This window comes from Elephas maximus, chromosome 19 (genome assembly GCF_024166365.1).
Source record: "Elephas maximus indicus isolate mEleMax1 chromosome 19, mEleMax1 primary haplotype, whole genome shotgun sequence".
Lineage (NCBI taxonomy): Eukaryota > Metazoa > Chordata > Mammalia > Proboscidea > Elephantidae > Elephas > Elephas maximus.
This window is the reverse complement of record NC_064837.1, coordinates 29,415,548-29,433,103: the sequence shown is the minus strand read 5'-3', so window position 1 is coordinate 29,433,103 and position 17,556 is coordinate 29,415,548. Positions and strand designations below refer to the sequence as shown.

The window sequence follows — 17,556 nt, the reverse complement described above, 5'->3', positions numbered from 1 at the left end:
GGGTTGAGGCCAATTGATGCATCTTAGACGGCTGCTTGCCAGCTCTTAAGACCCCAGACGCCACTCTTCAAAGTGGGATGCAGAATGTTTTCTTAATAGATTTATTATGCCAATTGACTTAGATGTCCCCTGAAACCATGGTCCCCAGACCCCTGCCCCTGCTACGCTGGCCTTTGAAGCGCTCAGTTTATTCAGGAAACTTTTTTGCTTTTGGTTTAGTCCAATTGTGCCGACCTCCCCTGTATTGTGTGCTGTCTTTCCCTGCACCTAAAATAGTTCTTATCTACTATCATCTACTTAGTGAATGCCCCTCTCCCACCCTCCCTCCCTCCCCACTTCGTAACCACAAAAGAATGTTTTCTTCTCAGTTTAAACTATTTCTCAAGTTCTTACTGACTAATTTCACTCAGCATAATGCCTTCCAGGTTCCTCCATGTTATGAAATGTTTCACAGATTCCTCACTGTTCTTTATCGATGCGTAGCATTCCATTGTGTGAATATACTATCATCTATCCATTCATCCATTGATAGGCACCTTGGTTGCTTCCATCTTTTTGCTATTGTAAACAGTGCTGCAATAAACATGGGTATGCATATATCTGTTCGTGTAAATGCTCTTATTTCTCTGGGATATATTCTAAGGAGTGGGATTGCTGGATCATATGGTAGTTCTATTTCTAGCTTTTTAAGGAAGTGCCAAATCGATTTCCAAAGTGGTTGTATCATTTGACATTCCCACCAGCAGTGTATAAGTGTTCCAATCTCTCCACAGCCTCTCCAACATTTATTATTTTGTGTTTTCTGGATTAATGCCAGCCTTGTTGGAGTGAGATGAAATCTCATTGTAGTTTTGATCTGCATTTCTCTAATGGCTAATGATCGTGAACATTTCCTCATATATAGCAAAGATGTCATTCTGATGACTAAGGTGCATCTGACCCAAGTCAAGGTGTTTTCAATCGCCTCATAATGAGTGAAAGTTGGATAGTGAAAAAGAAAACAGAAGAAAAATTGATGCATTTGAACTGTGGTGTTGGCGAAGAATATTGAAGATACCGTGGACGGCCAAAAGAATGAACAAATCAATCTTAGAAGAAATATATCCAGAATGTTCCTAAGAAGTGACGATGGTGAGACTCTGACTCAATAACTTTGGACGGTCATCAGGAAAATCCTACTGCTAGAAAAGGACACCATGTTTTGTAGAGCAGAAGGCCAGCAAAAACCAGGGAAACACTCAGTGAGATGTATTTACACAATAGCCCCAACAATGGACTCAAACACACCAATGATCATGAAGATGCTGCTGGACCAGGTGACGTTTCATTCTGTTGTACACCAGGTAGCCATGAGTTGGAGCCAACTCACAGCAACCACCAACATCAATAGCAACAACACGGTTTCTGTTGGAGCTCAACTCAGCAGCTCATAGATGTCCTCAGTGGCTGCTGCAAAATGACAGGAAGCCACACACCCCTCGTCTTCTGCAAAGTCCAGGTGAGGCCAGCCTCTGTTCTCCCCACACCTCTGCCACCTGGTGTGGTTACACTGCACTGTACTTGTTTATATCCTTTTCCCCATCAGTCAGTAGCCATTGCTCCGTGCCCAGTGTTTGTACACAGTGCTTGGTGTGGAGTAGGCACTTAAAAACAGACCCTGAAGAAAAGAATAAACCAAACCAAACCCATTGCTGTTGAGTCATTCTGACTCATGGTGACCCTATTAAAAAAAAAAAAAATTATAGCTACCATTTATTGTGTGCTTACTACAAGCCAGGCTCTGCTCCAAGCACTTTACATGCATTAACTTGTTTATTCATTACAACAGCACTATGGGGCAGGTAGAGTCTCTGGGTAGCACAAACAGTTAAGTGATTGGCTGCTGACCAAACGGTTGGTGGTTCGAATACACCTAGAGATACCTCAGAAGAAAGGCCTGGCAATCTGCATCTAAAAAAACAAGCCACTGAAAACCTATGGAGAACAGTTCTACTCTGACACACATGGGGTCACCATGAGTCAGAACAGATGTGATGGCAACAGTGTTCTTTTTTTTAAATGAGGAAAGGTACTCTTATTTTCCCATTTGATTGATGGAAACTGAGGCACAGGCAGTTTAAATAATTTTCCTAAGACCACACAGCTAGGATATGGCAAATGAGTGTGTAAATGAATGAATGAATGAATAAGTGAATGAAGGAATATATGTTCCCCCACTCCTCCCTGTCATCCAATTGTCTCCCTGATCTCTCTTCCCAATGGCGCCCTGAGTGGAAAGCATAAGCGGGTGGGAAGGAGCCACTTCAATGATCTCTCTGTTCATTCCACAAATACTGGCTGTGCCACATACTGGTCTAGGTGTTGGGGGCACACCAGTGAACAAACAGAGGCGGTCCCTACTCTCAGGGGCTTCCATTCCACTGGAGTAGGGTTAAGTCTACAAACAAGTCTGTATAACGTGTCAGGTGAAGGAGACCGGAGCAGAGCGACGGGATAAGGTGAAGGTGGGCTGGGGCTGTTTTCAGCAGGGTGAGGGGACAAGGTGAGGGTGGGCTGGGGCTGTTTTCAGTGGGGCGTGGCCAGGGACAGCCACTCTGGAAAGGTACAACGGATTGGAGACCTGAAGGACGTGGGGGATGAGTCATGCTTATTTTGGGGAACAGAACAGGCAGAGGGGCAGCAAATGCCAAGTTCCTGAGGTGGCAGTGTGCCTGGCACGTTGAGGACAGCAAAGAGGCCAGTGTGGCAGGAATGGCGCGAGAGAGGGAAGGTGTGGTCAGAGAGAGGCAGTGTCGGGAAAAGGGGGCAGACCAGGCCAGCCTTGTCCTCACTGGAAGGGTGCTGGCATTCACTGTCAGTGAACTGGAGGTGACTAGATCTGACCTACAGTTTACAGGATGTCCTGGTAGAAGGGACAGAAAGTGGCCTCTGGGAGGCGTCTTTGGGCCACTGCCCACTCACCTCCCCCCCCCCACCCCGTTCTTCCCCCTTACCCTTCACCTCTCGCCCTCAATAAATGAGAGCCTTCCTGGCCAGCATGAATCCTGCGAGGGCTGGGGATGGGAATTTGCAGGAAGGACCGCAGAAAGCAGAGTGGGCGGAGCTCGCCAGTCCCCCGAGCCACAGACCCCAGGGCCCTGAGAATTTGGTAGGGACCTTCGGGGTCACCTAGCGCTACACTGTCGTCCAGTATTGCAGCCACGCGACACATGGAGCTATTGAGCAACTGCAACATGGCTCGTCCGAAGTGAGATGTTGCTGCCCTAAGTGTAAACAACACGCGAAGTTTTGAAGACTCAATACACAAAAACCCAGAATGTAAAATATCTCATTAATAGTTTTTTACACTGATTACATGTTGAAATGACAATACTTTAGAATGTTGGTTAAAATATATTATGAAAATTTATTTCACCTGTTTGTTTTTACTTTTCTTAGGTGGTAATTAGAAATATGTAAATCACTTATGTGGCTCACATTCTATTTCTACTGCACAGAGCTAACGGAGCTCAACAACCCCTATTTCAAAGACAGGGACACTCGAGCCCATTGGCAGGAAAGGCTCTGTCTGGGGGCACACAGTGGTGGCCTCCACACAGCTGGGTGGTCTCCTCCCCTCTGTGCCCCTTACACCGGGCAGTGGGGGCAGGAGAAGCCTGGACATCATGTTGTGTGAGGACCCTCAAAGAGACCAAGCAGTGAAAAAGAAAACACCCAAGGTAGGGGAAGAACATGGCGGGTGGGTGGGTGGGTGGGAGGGGACAGTGTCCTGTGGGTGGATCAGACTTGAGCTGACTCCTAAGGGCTCTCCTGATGCCAATGACACAAACCAAAAAACCAAACACGTTGTGGTCAGGTTGACCCTGACTCATTGCAACCCCATGGGTTACAGAGTACAACTGCTCCATAAGGTTTTCTTGGCTACAGATCTCCAGGCCTTTCTTCCTTGGTGCCACTGGATGGATTTAAACTGCCCACCTTTAGGATAGCAGCCAAGAGGACACCCCTTGTGCCACCAGGAACCTTACCATTGACAGAAATAATAATAAATGATAACAGTGACCCTATACTGAGTGTGTGTAACCTCAGTCACCTGCCCCACAACCCTACAAGATGAGTACTTTTTCTTCTTCCCATTGTTTGCAGATAAGGAAACTGAGACTGAAGAGTGACTGCCCATGGTCACCTGGCAAGACCAGGAGCCTCTGGCTTCAAAACGGGAGTCCGCACTGGCTTTCAGACTTCGGGACTGGAGTAGCCATTTCAAGGAGGCTCAGGCTCTGTGTCTGAAACCATCTATAGCGCTACACCTGATTTCTGGCAAAGGCACAGGCAACTTAGGAGGTGGTGGCTGCCGCCCAGGTGGGATGCAGGCAGCTTTGTGTCCACCTTTGAGGCTGCTGTGGAGGGGATGCAAGTTATCAGGAAACAGTGGCCTCGCCAGCTGGGTCTGACCTTGGCATTAAGGGGTGGCCAGCACCACAGCACCGGACCAGGAATGCCTCCTCCACCCCAGGTCACAAGAAAGACTGGGAATGTGGGACAGGGAGGCCGATGCTTGTGGCTGCTTTCTGGTGAAGGGAAGGAGGAAGGGAGAGAAGGAAGGACAGAGGCCAGCAGCTGGCCACTGCTGTTTTTAAAACAAGGAGTATGTTGCTAGGGAGGCAACAAGGGTGAAAAACAAAACAAAACAAAAGACCCCAAACAAAACAAAACAACCCAACCACCAGAAAACAGCTCTCCGGGAAGTCTTTGGCACTGTCTTAAAAGTGCTTCCCAGCAGTGAGCCCTGGCTCCAGGCAAGAAAGGAAGGAAACAAACCAACATTTACCCAGCCCCTCCAACAAGCACACAGCCTTTGTTCTGGGCACTTCCACACACACTGTATCTTCACCTTGCTGCAGCCTGGCCCGAGAGTTGATGTTATTACTCCCATTCTACAAATGGGGAAGCTGAAGGTCAGGGAGACAAACACGGGCTCCTGGGTCACCCAGCTATACTGCTGCTGGCTAGATCTGAACCTACGCTTGTGTGACTAGAAAACCCAGCACCATCTGCTGATATGACTAGCTTTAGAGGCCTTTCTGGAGCTCAAATGCTTATGCTGACACCTGGGCTGATCTGACCCTTGCTGGCTAAAATATTAGAAACAGTTCGAAATACTGAGCCTTTAGGCCATAGCCTCTGTACCTTACGTTTGTGATCTGATCCTACAGCAGTAGAAACCAAGGAGCAGAAGAGCTAAATGACTTCCCTCAAATCGGGCAGCTGGTAGGTGGCAGAGCCAGCACTCATACTCAGATCCTTCTCTCTGCCTCTACAAGTGGGCTCTTGGCCACTGTGATAGGACCTCAAACGACCTTTAGTGGTCTGTTCCCATCCCAAGGCTCCCATTCCCAGATAAGATGCTGCAACAACCTCTTTCAACATTGCTCCAATCTGTAAATTGTCCCCAAACCAAGTGATTACTTAGAACCCTATTTTGATCATGTCAGTCCCTCACTCTAAAACTCTCAACAGCTCCCCAGTGCTCCATGGAACGTAGGGTCAAAGTTCTGAGAGGTGTTAAGAGATCATCCCTGCATTGAGTCTCACATACCTCCTGCTATTCCTTCACTGGCAGCCTCAATCAGCCAGCAACAATTTGTGCCCTGGGTTTCTGTCTTTGCCGGAGGATCAGGCACACAGTAGATGTTGACTTATTAGTCTTCAGTGGCAGAATTCTCAAACCTGGTCAAAGCCCCCCGCAGTGGTGCCTCCTCCACGAAGCCTCCCTTGATTCCTGTAACATTTAGGAGGTTTTTCCCGCCACAACACACTGTTGGCCTTCCATAATCCTGCATTTTATCACCATCTGTGCAGACATGCCTCATCTCCCCATGAGACCGCAGTCTACACTCAACACAGTGCCTGGCATGTGCCAATAATATTAGTAACAAGGATATTGACAACTATCATTTTAGACACTTATTATAAACAGGCACTATTCTAAACATTCGACATGCAATAACTCATTTAATTATCATAACAACCCTATAAGTTGGATACTTTTATAATGCCCATTTTGCAAACGAGGGAACTGGGGTACAGAGTAGTTATGTAACTTGCCCAAAGTACACAGGAAGTGATGGAGCTGGGCAGTTCGGTTTTAGAGCCAAGTGCAGGAAACGGTGAGGGTGGACAAGGAGAGCTGTGAGCTTCAGGACTGAGAAGAAACAGAACAGAGTCTGCAGCTGGTGCCCAGCACAGGGCGTGGCACATAGTAGGCCCTCAGTCAATGGAAGTGACTCTTAAGACAACTATTTAGTTGGTGCGCTAGCTGCTCAGACTCAGGTGTGTGACCAGTGGGGTCTGGGTGTGGGAGAAGGACTTCCCAAGCAGGAAGGCCAGCAGTGCCCAAGTGGGGGGACCCACCTAGCTCTCCCCACCATATCAGCCCCTCCTATTCTCCCCCACCCCCATCTCCATCACAGAGGCTTGGCTGAGAATCCCTGCCCCTCCCTTGGTGCAAGCTGAGAGCTGGAGGACCACACATCCACTTTGGAGGGGACAGGGGGGCGATTCCGCCCTCTCTCCCAGCTCTACCCTCCTTTCCACAGCATTTCAGACCTCTCACGCAAGGGGCTGGCGGCTGGCAGTTTTTCTCCTGCTGCGAACAGCCACAGAAAATTGAGATCATTTCTCTGCTGTGTTGGCAGCTAAGAAAATAGCAATTTTTCTGATTTCTAATCCAAGAGCTCCTTCCTATTGGACAAAGGCCCCATAAGCCTCTCTTTCACCCCAGGAAGGACAGAGCAGGAGAGACTGGCAAGTCACCTTCTTGGCTAAGAGGTGTGGGCTGTGGAGTTCATGTGGGGCAGAGGGCCGGTAGCAGGGGGAGAGGGCCCCCAACTAAGGCACTTTTGGACAGAAACAGAGACAGGCAGAGAGGTCAAAGCAACAGGTAATCCTGAGTCTCTGCGGGTTCTCAGAGACTAAAGGGGAATTGGGCTTTTATATTCCATGAACCCAAGAGCCTCCAAACCCCTGGCTGCCAAGCTCCCCAAGCCAGAGCAGTGTAAAGTCACACAGCCCAAGGAAAAGGAGTCTAAGCAAGTGCGTAATTCCCCCGCCCCCAAACTGATTTTCTACAAGGTAGAGAATTCATTAAAAAAAAATCAGGATCCGCAGAAGAAAATGAAGATCATTTAGCATCCCAAATTCCCCAGCAGAGATGGGTACTAAAGCCCCATTTTACAGATAAGGAGGCCAAAGCCCAGGGAAGACATCTGGCTGGGGTTGCACAGCTGATTGGCAGTAACTCTTCTGGGAACCTGCCTTCTAGATCCCTGGGTGGTCCTGCCACAGTCTGCCCCGTGCACACCCTGGTCCTGACTCAGTGGCTGTGGGGCCATAGGGAAGACAGCCCACAGCCAGGACTGGGAGGGGCTAATGGGCTTAAGAAAGCAGAAGGCGGTCTCTCCCTGCAGCCCCTGGGGCAGGGGCCACATTCCTTCCAGTCCTGGAACTCTGGCAAGCCTGCTGATGTGGGTCGGATCGTGTCACTCCCGGCTCCAAACCCTGTGACAGCTTCTCAATGCATAAGTGACTGTTCTTACAATGGCCTACCAGGCCCTATAAAATTCCCCTCTAACCCTGCCCCCACTGTGCTCCAACCCCAAGGGCCTTCTTGGTGTTCCTCGAACACGTCAAACACACTCCTGCCCTACTGCTCTCACACTGGCTGTTCCCTCTGCCGAGAATGCTGTTCCCTCTGCCTGGAACAGCATTAGGATATTTGCTTAGTTTGCTGCCTCACCTCCTTCAAGTCTGCTCAGTGACACTGAGAATGACCATTCTTTTTAACACTGCACCCTTCCTCACACACATACCTTGGACTCCCGACTCCCCCTACCCTACCCTACTTTTTTCTTTTTTCCATAGCACTTGTTACCTTCTCACAGGTGATACAGTTCACCTCTTTAATGTTTATCTTTCACTGACTGCCTCCCCGCTTGAAAATGCAGGCTCCATGAGTGCAGATTTATGTGTGTTGACCGATTATGTCCAAGTGCCTAGAACAGGCCCTAGTAAGCACTAAATGAACACTCGCTGAGTGACAGGGAAGTAGACGGGACAGGGTGTCTGTGTGTACAAGGGTTCATTCATTGATTCTTTTGACAAATCATTAACTGTCTACTTAACTGCAGACACCCTGATAGATCCTGGGAATACAGCAGCAGAAAGGAGTCACCCACAGTCCTTGTCCACTGGAGCTTACCTTCAAGGGAAAAGCCAGGCAGCGCACGATTTAAAACAGGGCAAATCTGCAATGAGTTGTAGGGGGTGGAGGAACATTAAAAAGAGGTCTATGTTTATCTGAGAATCAGGATAGGCTTCCTGGAGGAAGTGGTAGATAAGTTCCAGCTTGAAGGCTGAGTAGGCGATGGGATGGAAGCGTGTTCCAGTCAGAGGGAACAGCATGTACAAAGGCTTTGAAGGTGAAGAGCATGACTCATTCAAGGGACTGAAAGAAGATGGGATTGGAGGGGTCAGTGGGGTCTCACCCAGGTGTACAGGCTCATGTATCTGTATCCGTCTGCCCATGTCTGTGCTGATTCCCTGGAAGCAGGAGACACAGATGAATAGCAAAAGACATCATTCTCAGGGTGAGGAAACTTGACTTCAGGAGAGCCTTCACTTTGTCCTCTATAAAATGGGCTCATGATTGCTGCCTTCACTTGGCAGCTGCCGCGAGAGTTAATTGAGGCCAAAGATTTGAACCACACAGAACCGTGAGAACGTTCAAGCGTAGCGATGTGTGGCCACGCTGTGTGGGTGTGTACGTGAGCATGCGCCTGCGCTCCCAGCTCCCACCGACACCGTTCTCCTATTGTGACAAGTCTGTTGCATCAGCGGTACAAGGCAGCCAAGAATACACTTGTTGCTGGCCCGGAGCCAAGCTCCCCAGCAGCCCTGGAGGTTGGGGGGGGGAGCCGGCAGGGAAGCCTGCAGGGCGGGGTCCTACAACCTCTGGGCAAAGGTGGTCACCTTGTCTCTGCAGTTGGACCCTCACCATGCAGGGGGACAAAATCCCCTTGGAGGGCTGGGGCTGCGCCTCCCCAGTCACATGGGGAGCTCCCTGAGGCCAGCCGTCTTTCTTCCTCCTCCCCTCTATTCCCTCAGAGCAACAGAAAGGTGGCCACTCAGTGTGAGTGAGACTGATACCGTTTAAAGGTGGACCACCTCTCAGGCCATGTTCCTGGGGAGGGATCCAGGGCAAGGAGCTCCTGGCTGCCTGTTCTCTCTCAGGGTCTGGGGCCTGCTCTGTAGGGTCTGATGTCATTCAGTCCTGGGATTCACTTCTGGAGCTAACTCTGAGACCTGGATCATACTCAGAGTCACCACTTCTATTCGGGTGACCCTGGACACATCGCTCTCCCAGCTCCGTGGATTGTGAGAGGAGGGCCCAGGAGATAGACAAGCTGAGAAACCCTGCCAATATCCACACATCCTGCCACACCACTGCCTCCAGTTGGAACTGAACAGGAAAAGTCATTCAAGAGAGTAACCAGCTGCCCATCCTCACAGGCCAAAAAGGTGTGGGTGAGAATACAGCAGGAGGGACGGAGGTGTGATAAAAAGCAGAACTTTCCAAATTATGATTATCTAAATTAGATAATACAGGCAAAAGGAGGTTTTCTTCAATTACCTTTTTTTACCCCCTCCTTTTTTTTTTGCAATGCATTATTCATTCTTGCATTCATTCATTCATGCAACAAGCATTGAATTACCTAGGTGATTGCTTCCATTTCCCACTTCATCCCTGCTGGGTTGTCTGCCAGCCAGCAGGGCCTGGGGTGATGGTGTGGCGGGGGCAGGAGGGGGAGCCGGAAATGCAGGGCAACTGAGACAGAGGGCAGGAGTGAATGATTTCTGAACTCTCAGCCTGTGGCTGCTGAGACCACCTTGGTGGCTGGCTTGGCCCCACTCTGTGGTCACACTGGCCTCACCTGTCTCAGTGTCCTGCAGAGACTGCTACAGTGGCTAGCAGGCTGTTGGCTCTCCTTGATACACTGCTCAATCCCTGGGGACTACTGGGATTTGGCACAGCCAGCACAACTGGTGACAAGGATGCCCCCCTCTCAACCTTTCATTTAAAAAGAGAAGAAAAATAGGAAAAAATATTTCTTTTCTTAAGAAAAGAAAAAAAAAACAACTGGCTCATTAGTCTCTCATTAAAATTCTGTGTTGAGCACTGGCAAGGAAGGAGTAAGGAAGACCCTGGAGAGGAAATGGGGAGGAAGAATATCTCTACTTTGTTAGACTCCCCTGCGGGCAACCGTAGAGGGAGGCCTAGGGGTGGAGCAGGGAAAGATAAGCGAGCGAAGAAGGGGCTTCCCCACCACAGAGTAAAAGACCTGGGACTGGGCGTGGAGAGCATCAGCCCCTCTCATTTGCAGAGAAGAACAAAAAAACTCAGAGAAGGCAGGTGAGCTTCCCCTGGCAGCTCAGCAAGTTGATGACAAAGCCAAGATATGAACTCAGCTCTCTTCAGTGGTAGAATTCTCTCCTTCCAATTAGGAGGCCCAAGTTTAATTCCCAGCCAGTGCACCTCATCACCACCCAACTCTCAGTGGAGGCTTGTGTGTTGCTATGATCCGGAACAGGCTTCAGGGGAGCTTCCAGACTAAGATGAACTAGGAAGAATGCCTGGTGATCTACTTCCTAAAATTAGCCAATGAAACCCATGGATCACAAGGGTTCGATTCTGTTGTGCGTGAGGTTGCCATGAGTTGGGGGTGACTCGATAGCAGGTAACAAAAACTCCTGTATCCCAAGGTCTTGGTGATTTCACGCTGCCTTGAATTTCAAGAACTTGGGGTTTTGTCTCATCTCCCCAACTGGGCTTTGAGTTTAGGAAAGGAAGGTAGATTGGGGTCAAACCCCTCCATGTTCCCTCTGCAGTGCTTGGCAAGGTTTGTTAACAGTACTGGTACTTATCCTGACCACTTCGGGCCAGGGGCTAGCTTGAGATCAAGAACATCTATGGAAGAATCCACAGAGAGCAGGGATCACAGAGATGGTGGAATCCCTGTGAGGCCTGGAGCAGACTGCCAATCAAGGGACGCCATTTGGGATGGGGCATCAAGGATCTGCTTCTAGTTTTGATTCTAGAACTAACTTGCAGAGTAGCCTTGGCCAGTCCCTTCCCCTTCCTGTATGTTCATATCCTCCTCCACACGAGGGTGGGATTTAGTGGTTTTGTGGTCTCTCTCAGTTTCAGTGTGAATATCACTCAGTGTGGGGCAACAAAACCGAGACCTGCCCCGCAAAACACCCGGCTCTGCCTCAGGTGGGTGGACCAGGCCCTGACAACTGGAGTTAGTGCCTTTCAGGGTCTCACCTTCTGTAGCGTCGTCAGCACTCACTGCCAATCTCAAGCTTGGGGTCTGTCCATTCCAGACAGGCTGCCAGTGAGGGTCTAGAAGATGGCTGGAGTCTGACCCTGGTATTCCAAAGCAGCCTTATCTCCCGCAGCCAAACATGACCCTCCTCGGATTGGGTTCCAATGAAGCTCATTTTCTGCCACCAAGTTTATAACACATCCCCACCTACTGGTCTTAAACATTAACAAGGCTGTTTATGGTGTACAGTCCGTGTGGCCAGCAGGAAGATGGATGTAGGAGAAGAGAGGCAAGCATCACTCTTCACTCCCAGCAGTGAGGGGGCTGCCAAGGCCTGGCACTGACCCTGTCCTCCTGCTGTGTCCCTCCTCCTTCTGCAAAGGGACCCAGAGCTTGATGATCAGGGAGGCAAGACTGAACACAGCCCGGGGGAAAACTCAAGGTTTACCAAGCAGGGAACCAGAGAGGTGAGGACACATGAGTTTGAAATCACGTGTTCAGAGCGACCTGGGACACCACATTTATATACCATGAGACTATGTTATAACATGTCATCCGAGACACATGTATCTTGTATGCGCCAATTGAGAGGTGTAGCTGCGTCATGCATCCAGGAGCCATGCCCTCTGCCACAACCCCTCGCTCCCTTCTGGTGTCTCTGTCTGTCCCTTTTCTTCTCTTCTGCTCCACACCTCAGAGCTCCCTTTTCAACCGCTACTGGGTGGGGCTCCGCCAATACAGAGTTATCCTCCCACCCCATTCATTTCTTCTGAGCACCTAGTAAGTGTCAAGCACTGGAAAGTGCAAAGCGGGGCATAAACGGATAAGGCATGGCTCCTGCCCTAAATGTGAGCACACGGGAATGCAGATAGGAGTGCACATGTAAACACACACCTGCATGCCCTTCACATGCACACTGCAGCCTCCAACAAGTGCCAGAGAGGCAAGAGGAAGAGCCAAGAAAGAAAGATCAAGTACTTCTATTGGGGGGTGAGGGCCGCTTTTGAGAAAAAGCCAAGGAGAAATCCAGGAAGACTCCATGGAGGAGGTGATATTTGAACTGGGCTTTGTAGAAGGCTAGGTAAGGATTTCTGGAGGCAGGGTATTCCTGATGGCGGGGCTGGTGGTGGTTGCAAAGGCAGAAAAACGAGAAGAGTGAGACCACTCAAAGTGCATGGAGGGTGGAGAGAAGGCAGTGGCATGAAACTGAAGATGAAGATTGGGACAACATTACAAACAGCCTTGAATGCAGGACAGAGTGTATCCTTGTTTCTGTAGGCAGTGGGAAGTCACTGAAGGTTCCTGAGTAGGGGGTTGACATAATCAGCTCTCCAACAGATTTACCACCACCCTGCCCACCTTTAAAGTCCCACTCAAGCTAAAAATGGGGCAGAGAGCACCCCCAAAGACCAGGTGTAAGAAAATGGCCTTCACTGATCTTCTCTGGTGGAAGCCTTGAGGCTGGGAGTAGTGTAGGGGGGCCCTAGGCACCCTCCAGCCCTGAAAGGCAGTGGTCCTCCATTCACACATGGCACTGCTCAGCAGCCCTGGCAGAAAGGGTGAAAGGGCAGAAGTGAGATGGGGCAGGGACCACGCTGTTTTCGAAAGATGGGGAACACGAGAGAGGCAGTCCAAGGTCACCCTATCCAGTGGCGCCAGAGTCAGACGGAAACCCAGGCTACTTGGCTTCCAGTCTGGGTGTGTGGTCAGAACCCTTTGGCCTTGATAGCCTGCCAGACACGGAAAACTGCAACTATATCCCGCCCCCAGCATCTTCAAACAGTCTAGAAACCCCAGCCAAGAGTTAGCCTGAAGTGAGATAAAGTCCATGTGCCCTTTTGTTGACAGAGGGAAGGGTCTGGTGGATGGGTGTCAGGCAGCCCTGAAGGAGGAAAGCCCAGGGGAGGTGGGGAGCTGACGAGGCTTCTGTCACTCTGGCCTTATCCATCTGGGGGATCCCCAAGCTTTGAGCATCTGCTGGCACCCTGACCTGAGGAAGGGAAGACTGAGGCATGGGACTGGGAAGAGACTTTGGAACTCTGGGGAAAAGACTTTGGGACTCAGGGAAGGAGCTTGGAAAGGAAGCTGGATCATTGGGAAGGGGAATGCCTACTCAGCAAGGGATCCCTGCCCCACCGACTCAGACAGCTTCCTTCATGTCATGCTGGGCCCCAGGCCAGGCACTGTGCTGAACACTAGCTGCCTCAACTGCTCGATGACCAACAGGGCACAGAGAAGGCACTGACACCTAGCTAGAGAATGAGACAGACTGCTAACATGCAACCAGAAGCTGGATGGAACTGGGTCCTGGGAAGCAGAGAGGATTCTGGAAGGTGAGGAAGGAAAAGGATCTTCTTATACCAAGTGGAGGCGTCAAGAAAGTGGGCAGTGGGGACTTAAGGATGGTGGCTGAGCTGCCCAGAGGTCCACCAGAGCTGGGTTTTAAGATGAGAACTCTGGCATGAGGACCTAAGAACCAGCCTAGAGCCAGGCCTGAGTGTCCCAGCTTCAACTCACATCCTCCTGACCAGGTGCTAGCACCTCTACTCACAGGGCCGGGTCACAAGGCAGCCCCTGTAGCTCCAGCAGGCAGACAGGCAGCTCACCTCCCTACCTCCTTCCCATCCTCAGTCTTGCACACATCTTGCACATGGAGCCAGGATTTCTGGTTCCCCGTTGCACTCTCACTCCCCCAACTGGCACGCTGCCCTGTCCATTCCTCAGATAAAGAACTGAGGCTGGCAGACTCTGGGGAGTGAAAACAGTCCCCCCGGCCCCATCCCCAGCTTGGAAGAGCTAGTCCACCCACAGACGGAAGCCAGCCTTCTACCTTCTCCGGTTCTAGCTCCAGGGCCCTCTAATTTCCAGGGCCAACGCCTTTTCTTATTCTTTCAACCTTGAGAACATGCCTTGGTCAGGGTCAGAGAGGCCGCTGGTTAGAGACCTTGGTCGCTCTCACGGAGAGCTTGGGCAGATCTGGGAAAAGGCTGAAGACAACGCATCGAGGGTCCTCCACCACCGCGGGGTTCCCACTGACCCCTCTCCTAAAGAGACCAGAGGAGGCTTTGTAAGCCCCTTTCTAACCTACGTCTATCCTATGCCTTGAAGTGGAACATCGACGCCCCCTCCCCCTCGGTGGTTGGGAGAACCGCGGCCAGGACTGGTGGTTTTACGTTAGGAGGGAACAGAGGGCCGCTCTTCACCACCACCACCCCACCCCAGCTCTGGCCCTCCCCCTTCGGTCGGTGCCCCTCGTCTCGCTGGAGCGCCTCCAGCTTGCGGAAGGCCGGCTGCAGCCTCCTCCCGTCGGGTCCAAGTTCCCACTCTGGGAGCTGCTCAGAGAGCCTGTGTCCCCCACCCGTACACTCACTGTCCCAATGCCAAAGAGTGCCAACCCTGCCCCCTCCCTCCCTTCACAGCAGAGCCAGGGGAGAGCCTGGGGAGCAGGCGCAACAGATTGCAGAGCGCCGAGCCCGCTCCCTCCGCGCGCCACCCGAGGCCCCTGCCTGCGCCCGCCGCCCGCCACCCAGACCCCCACCCCCCCGACTCGGCTAGCCGGCCATTTAGATGCAGGTCACAGGACGGCGGGCGAGCAGCCGCCGCTCCGCGGGCCCGAGTCAGTCCACTTCCCTCCGCGAGGACCGCCGCAGGAAGCAGGCAGCGAGCGGCGCGGCCCCGCACCGGCCAGCGCGCCAGGGGCGAGGGAGGACGCGGTCCCCACGGATCCCAACAGCCCCCAGCCCCGCCTGCTGCGGGGGAGCGAGGGGTGGGGACCCGGGGCAGGGCGGATCTGGCGAAATCTAGCGGACCCCCATAGATCTCCGTGGGTGGACACGCCCCCAGACTCTCGGTTCGGACCCCTTTTTCCAACCCGGAGAGGACTGGAGCCACGACCCCCCTTCCCCCGCCTTTTTCCTGGGCCTGGCTCAGTGCCCCCGGCCAGGTTCGCAACCTCCGCTCCCGCCAGAGGCTTGGGAGCTGGTGGTAACTCGGGCTGCAGCCTGAGCCGCCCAGCGGGGAGGGGCGGCCGCGAGACCCGGGTAGGGGATTCTCCTTTCTCCGGTACCTCTCGACCCATGATTTCTTCAGCGGCACTCGCCGCAGCTTCACCCCCGAGTCCGAACCGCAACACTTACCACAGGCAAGCAGTGCCGAGAGACAGAGCAGGGCGGCGCCGCCGCGGCCCGACATCCCTGGGGCCATGGCCAAGGAGGGGGCGAGAGGGGGCCTAGGGACAACAGTCAAGAACGACTTGGCCCCAGACTGGGCTTGGTCACATCCAGCTCAGAGTGGCTGTGGCTCCCAGCTGTGGCTCCCAGCTGTCTCTGCTGAGTCTTCGGGGACCAGAGAGGGCAATTCGGGGACACTTTGCGGGGAGGGGGTGTCCCAGGCGCGGCCGGCTACCCTCTTGGAGCTGGTGGGGGCGCAGCTCCGGGCAGGAGGAGCTCCACCTCCCCCGGCTGGTGCCCCCTGCAGGATCTGTGCGGTGAGGGGGGAGCCGCACGTGCGGTCCCGGGGCCCAGTGGCCGCGGACGTCCCGGGGGTCGCCTACAGCCCAGTGCTGGATCCCTAGGCCCCGGGGCCGAGCTCGAATCTGAACTCGCTCGAGGGTGCAGATTTCCAATGCAAGCCCCAATTTCCTCGGTTTCGGTAGTAACCCCGCATGGATAGTGCGGCTTCTTTCCTCCAAGCGCCCTGCAGCGGCCCGAGAATAAAAATCCCAGGTCAGGTGCAAATGAACGATTTCTCTTGCAAAGAAAGAGAAAATCCAGGCAACTTTAATCCATCCGGAGAACGAAAAGTTTCCGTGCAGTGCTGAGGCTGGCGACGCGGATTGCCACCACCCTGGGCGCTGCACGGACGGATGCCCAAGGCGGGCGGCCAGCTGCTGTCCATTTGCCGAGTTCTCTCCTTGGCTCCTGCGCGCTCTCTCCTCTCTAGTAGGGCCTGGGCTCTATACCGGCAGGCTCAGCGCCGCCTTCCTGGGCAGCGGCACGGCGACTAGGGTGAGAGTGGCACGGCGACTAGGGTGAGAGTGGCGCAGCCGGAACGGGCTGCCCCATGGACATCGGGCTTCGACAAGAGGAAGCCGGAAAGCGAGGAAACGCTCCCCGATCTGAGCCCTTCCTGCCCAGAGCGCCGATTCAAGCCTCCCGGTCGTAAGCGTTGCAGGATGGCGAGGGGATCCGCCAGCCCGCGACAGTTCCGGGTCGCCCCTCTCTCCTCCCAGGTCTCGTTGTTTCAGCAGAGGGGAGCGCTGCTCCCCGGAAGGAACCTGCACAAACCTTGAACTTCTCCGGGGTTCAGAGTCTCCGACGCCTCCTTCTCCCCGCAGGAGAGCCCACCACCCTCGCCCAGCCCCCGGACTCCCGCTCGCCGGCCGTCTCGATGCAGCCGGGCATCGGCTCTCTCTCTCTCTCTCTCTCTCTCTCTCGGAGTCAGTTTGGTTGAGCGGAGCGCCGAGCCAGCCCGAGCTGCGGGCAGCAAGACGCGGGCGCCGCGCCAGGAGCCGGGGTACCCGGCACCCGCGCAGCCCGCGGCCGGGGAGGCGGCAGCTGGTGCCTACCCGGCCGAGGGGAAAAGAGGTGCCAGCAGGGGGGCCGGCTCCCCATGGACGTGTGTGGGGGGAGAAGGAGAATCGAGGAGCAAAAAGGAAGAGAAGGTGGGGGGAGCCACAGTTGCACGAAGCAGCAGCCGCCGCCGCCTCCTCGGCGCTCGCGCCGGCTGCTCCGCCGTAAATGACTCGAGAGAGAGACACACACACACACTCGCGCTCTCCCGCCCTCCTCCCCCGTCCGGGCTCCAGCGCCCACTCCGGCAACAGCGGGCGCTGAGCAGGGCGCGCTTGCTCCCTTCCTCCCCTCCCAGATTCCCCTTGGTCACGTGGCCTCGGTGCGCGCAGCCCACGGCTGGCGAGCCACGGAGACCCCCCAGTGCTCCCCCCTCCCTCGTCCACGTGTCCATTCCGCATTCCCAGGCTGGGGGCGCGCGCGGCTCCTTAAGGAGACCGGGGCAAGGGCCGGCCTCACGATTCGGCTCGCCCCTGTTTTCTGTTTTATTTTTCCTCCCCAAGTGCAGGGTAGCGCTGGGGCCCGAACGGGGCCGGTCGGCTGCGGCGGCTTCGTTTCTTCGGGGTAGACGCCACCGCAGCCGCCGCCGATGTCCCTTT

The 17,556-nt window shown here is 53.5% G+C and overlaps 1 protein-coding gene across 1 annotated transcript in view; it reads right to left on the bottom strand.

Moving 5' to 3' along the window:
- TMEM132E (transmembrane protein 132E) overlaps positions 1 to 16,966 on the bottom strand; it is a 74,632-nt gene extending 57,666 nt beyond the window's left edge. The window contains exon 1 of the mRNA XM_049861104.1: positions 15,524 to 16,966. Coding sequence (XP_049717061.1) covers positions 15,524 to 15,590 — 67 coding nt within the window. The 5' untranslated portion in view covers positions 15,591 to 16,966. The remainder of the gene's footprint in view (positions 1 to 15,523) is intronic.
- Between the last annotated feature and the right edge of the window lie 590 nt (positions 16,967 to 17,556).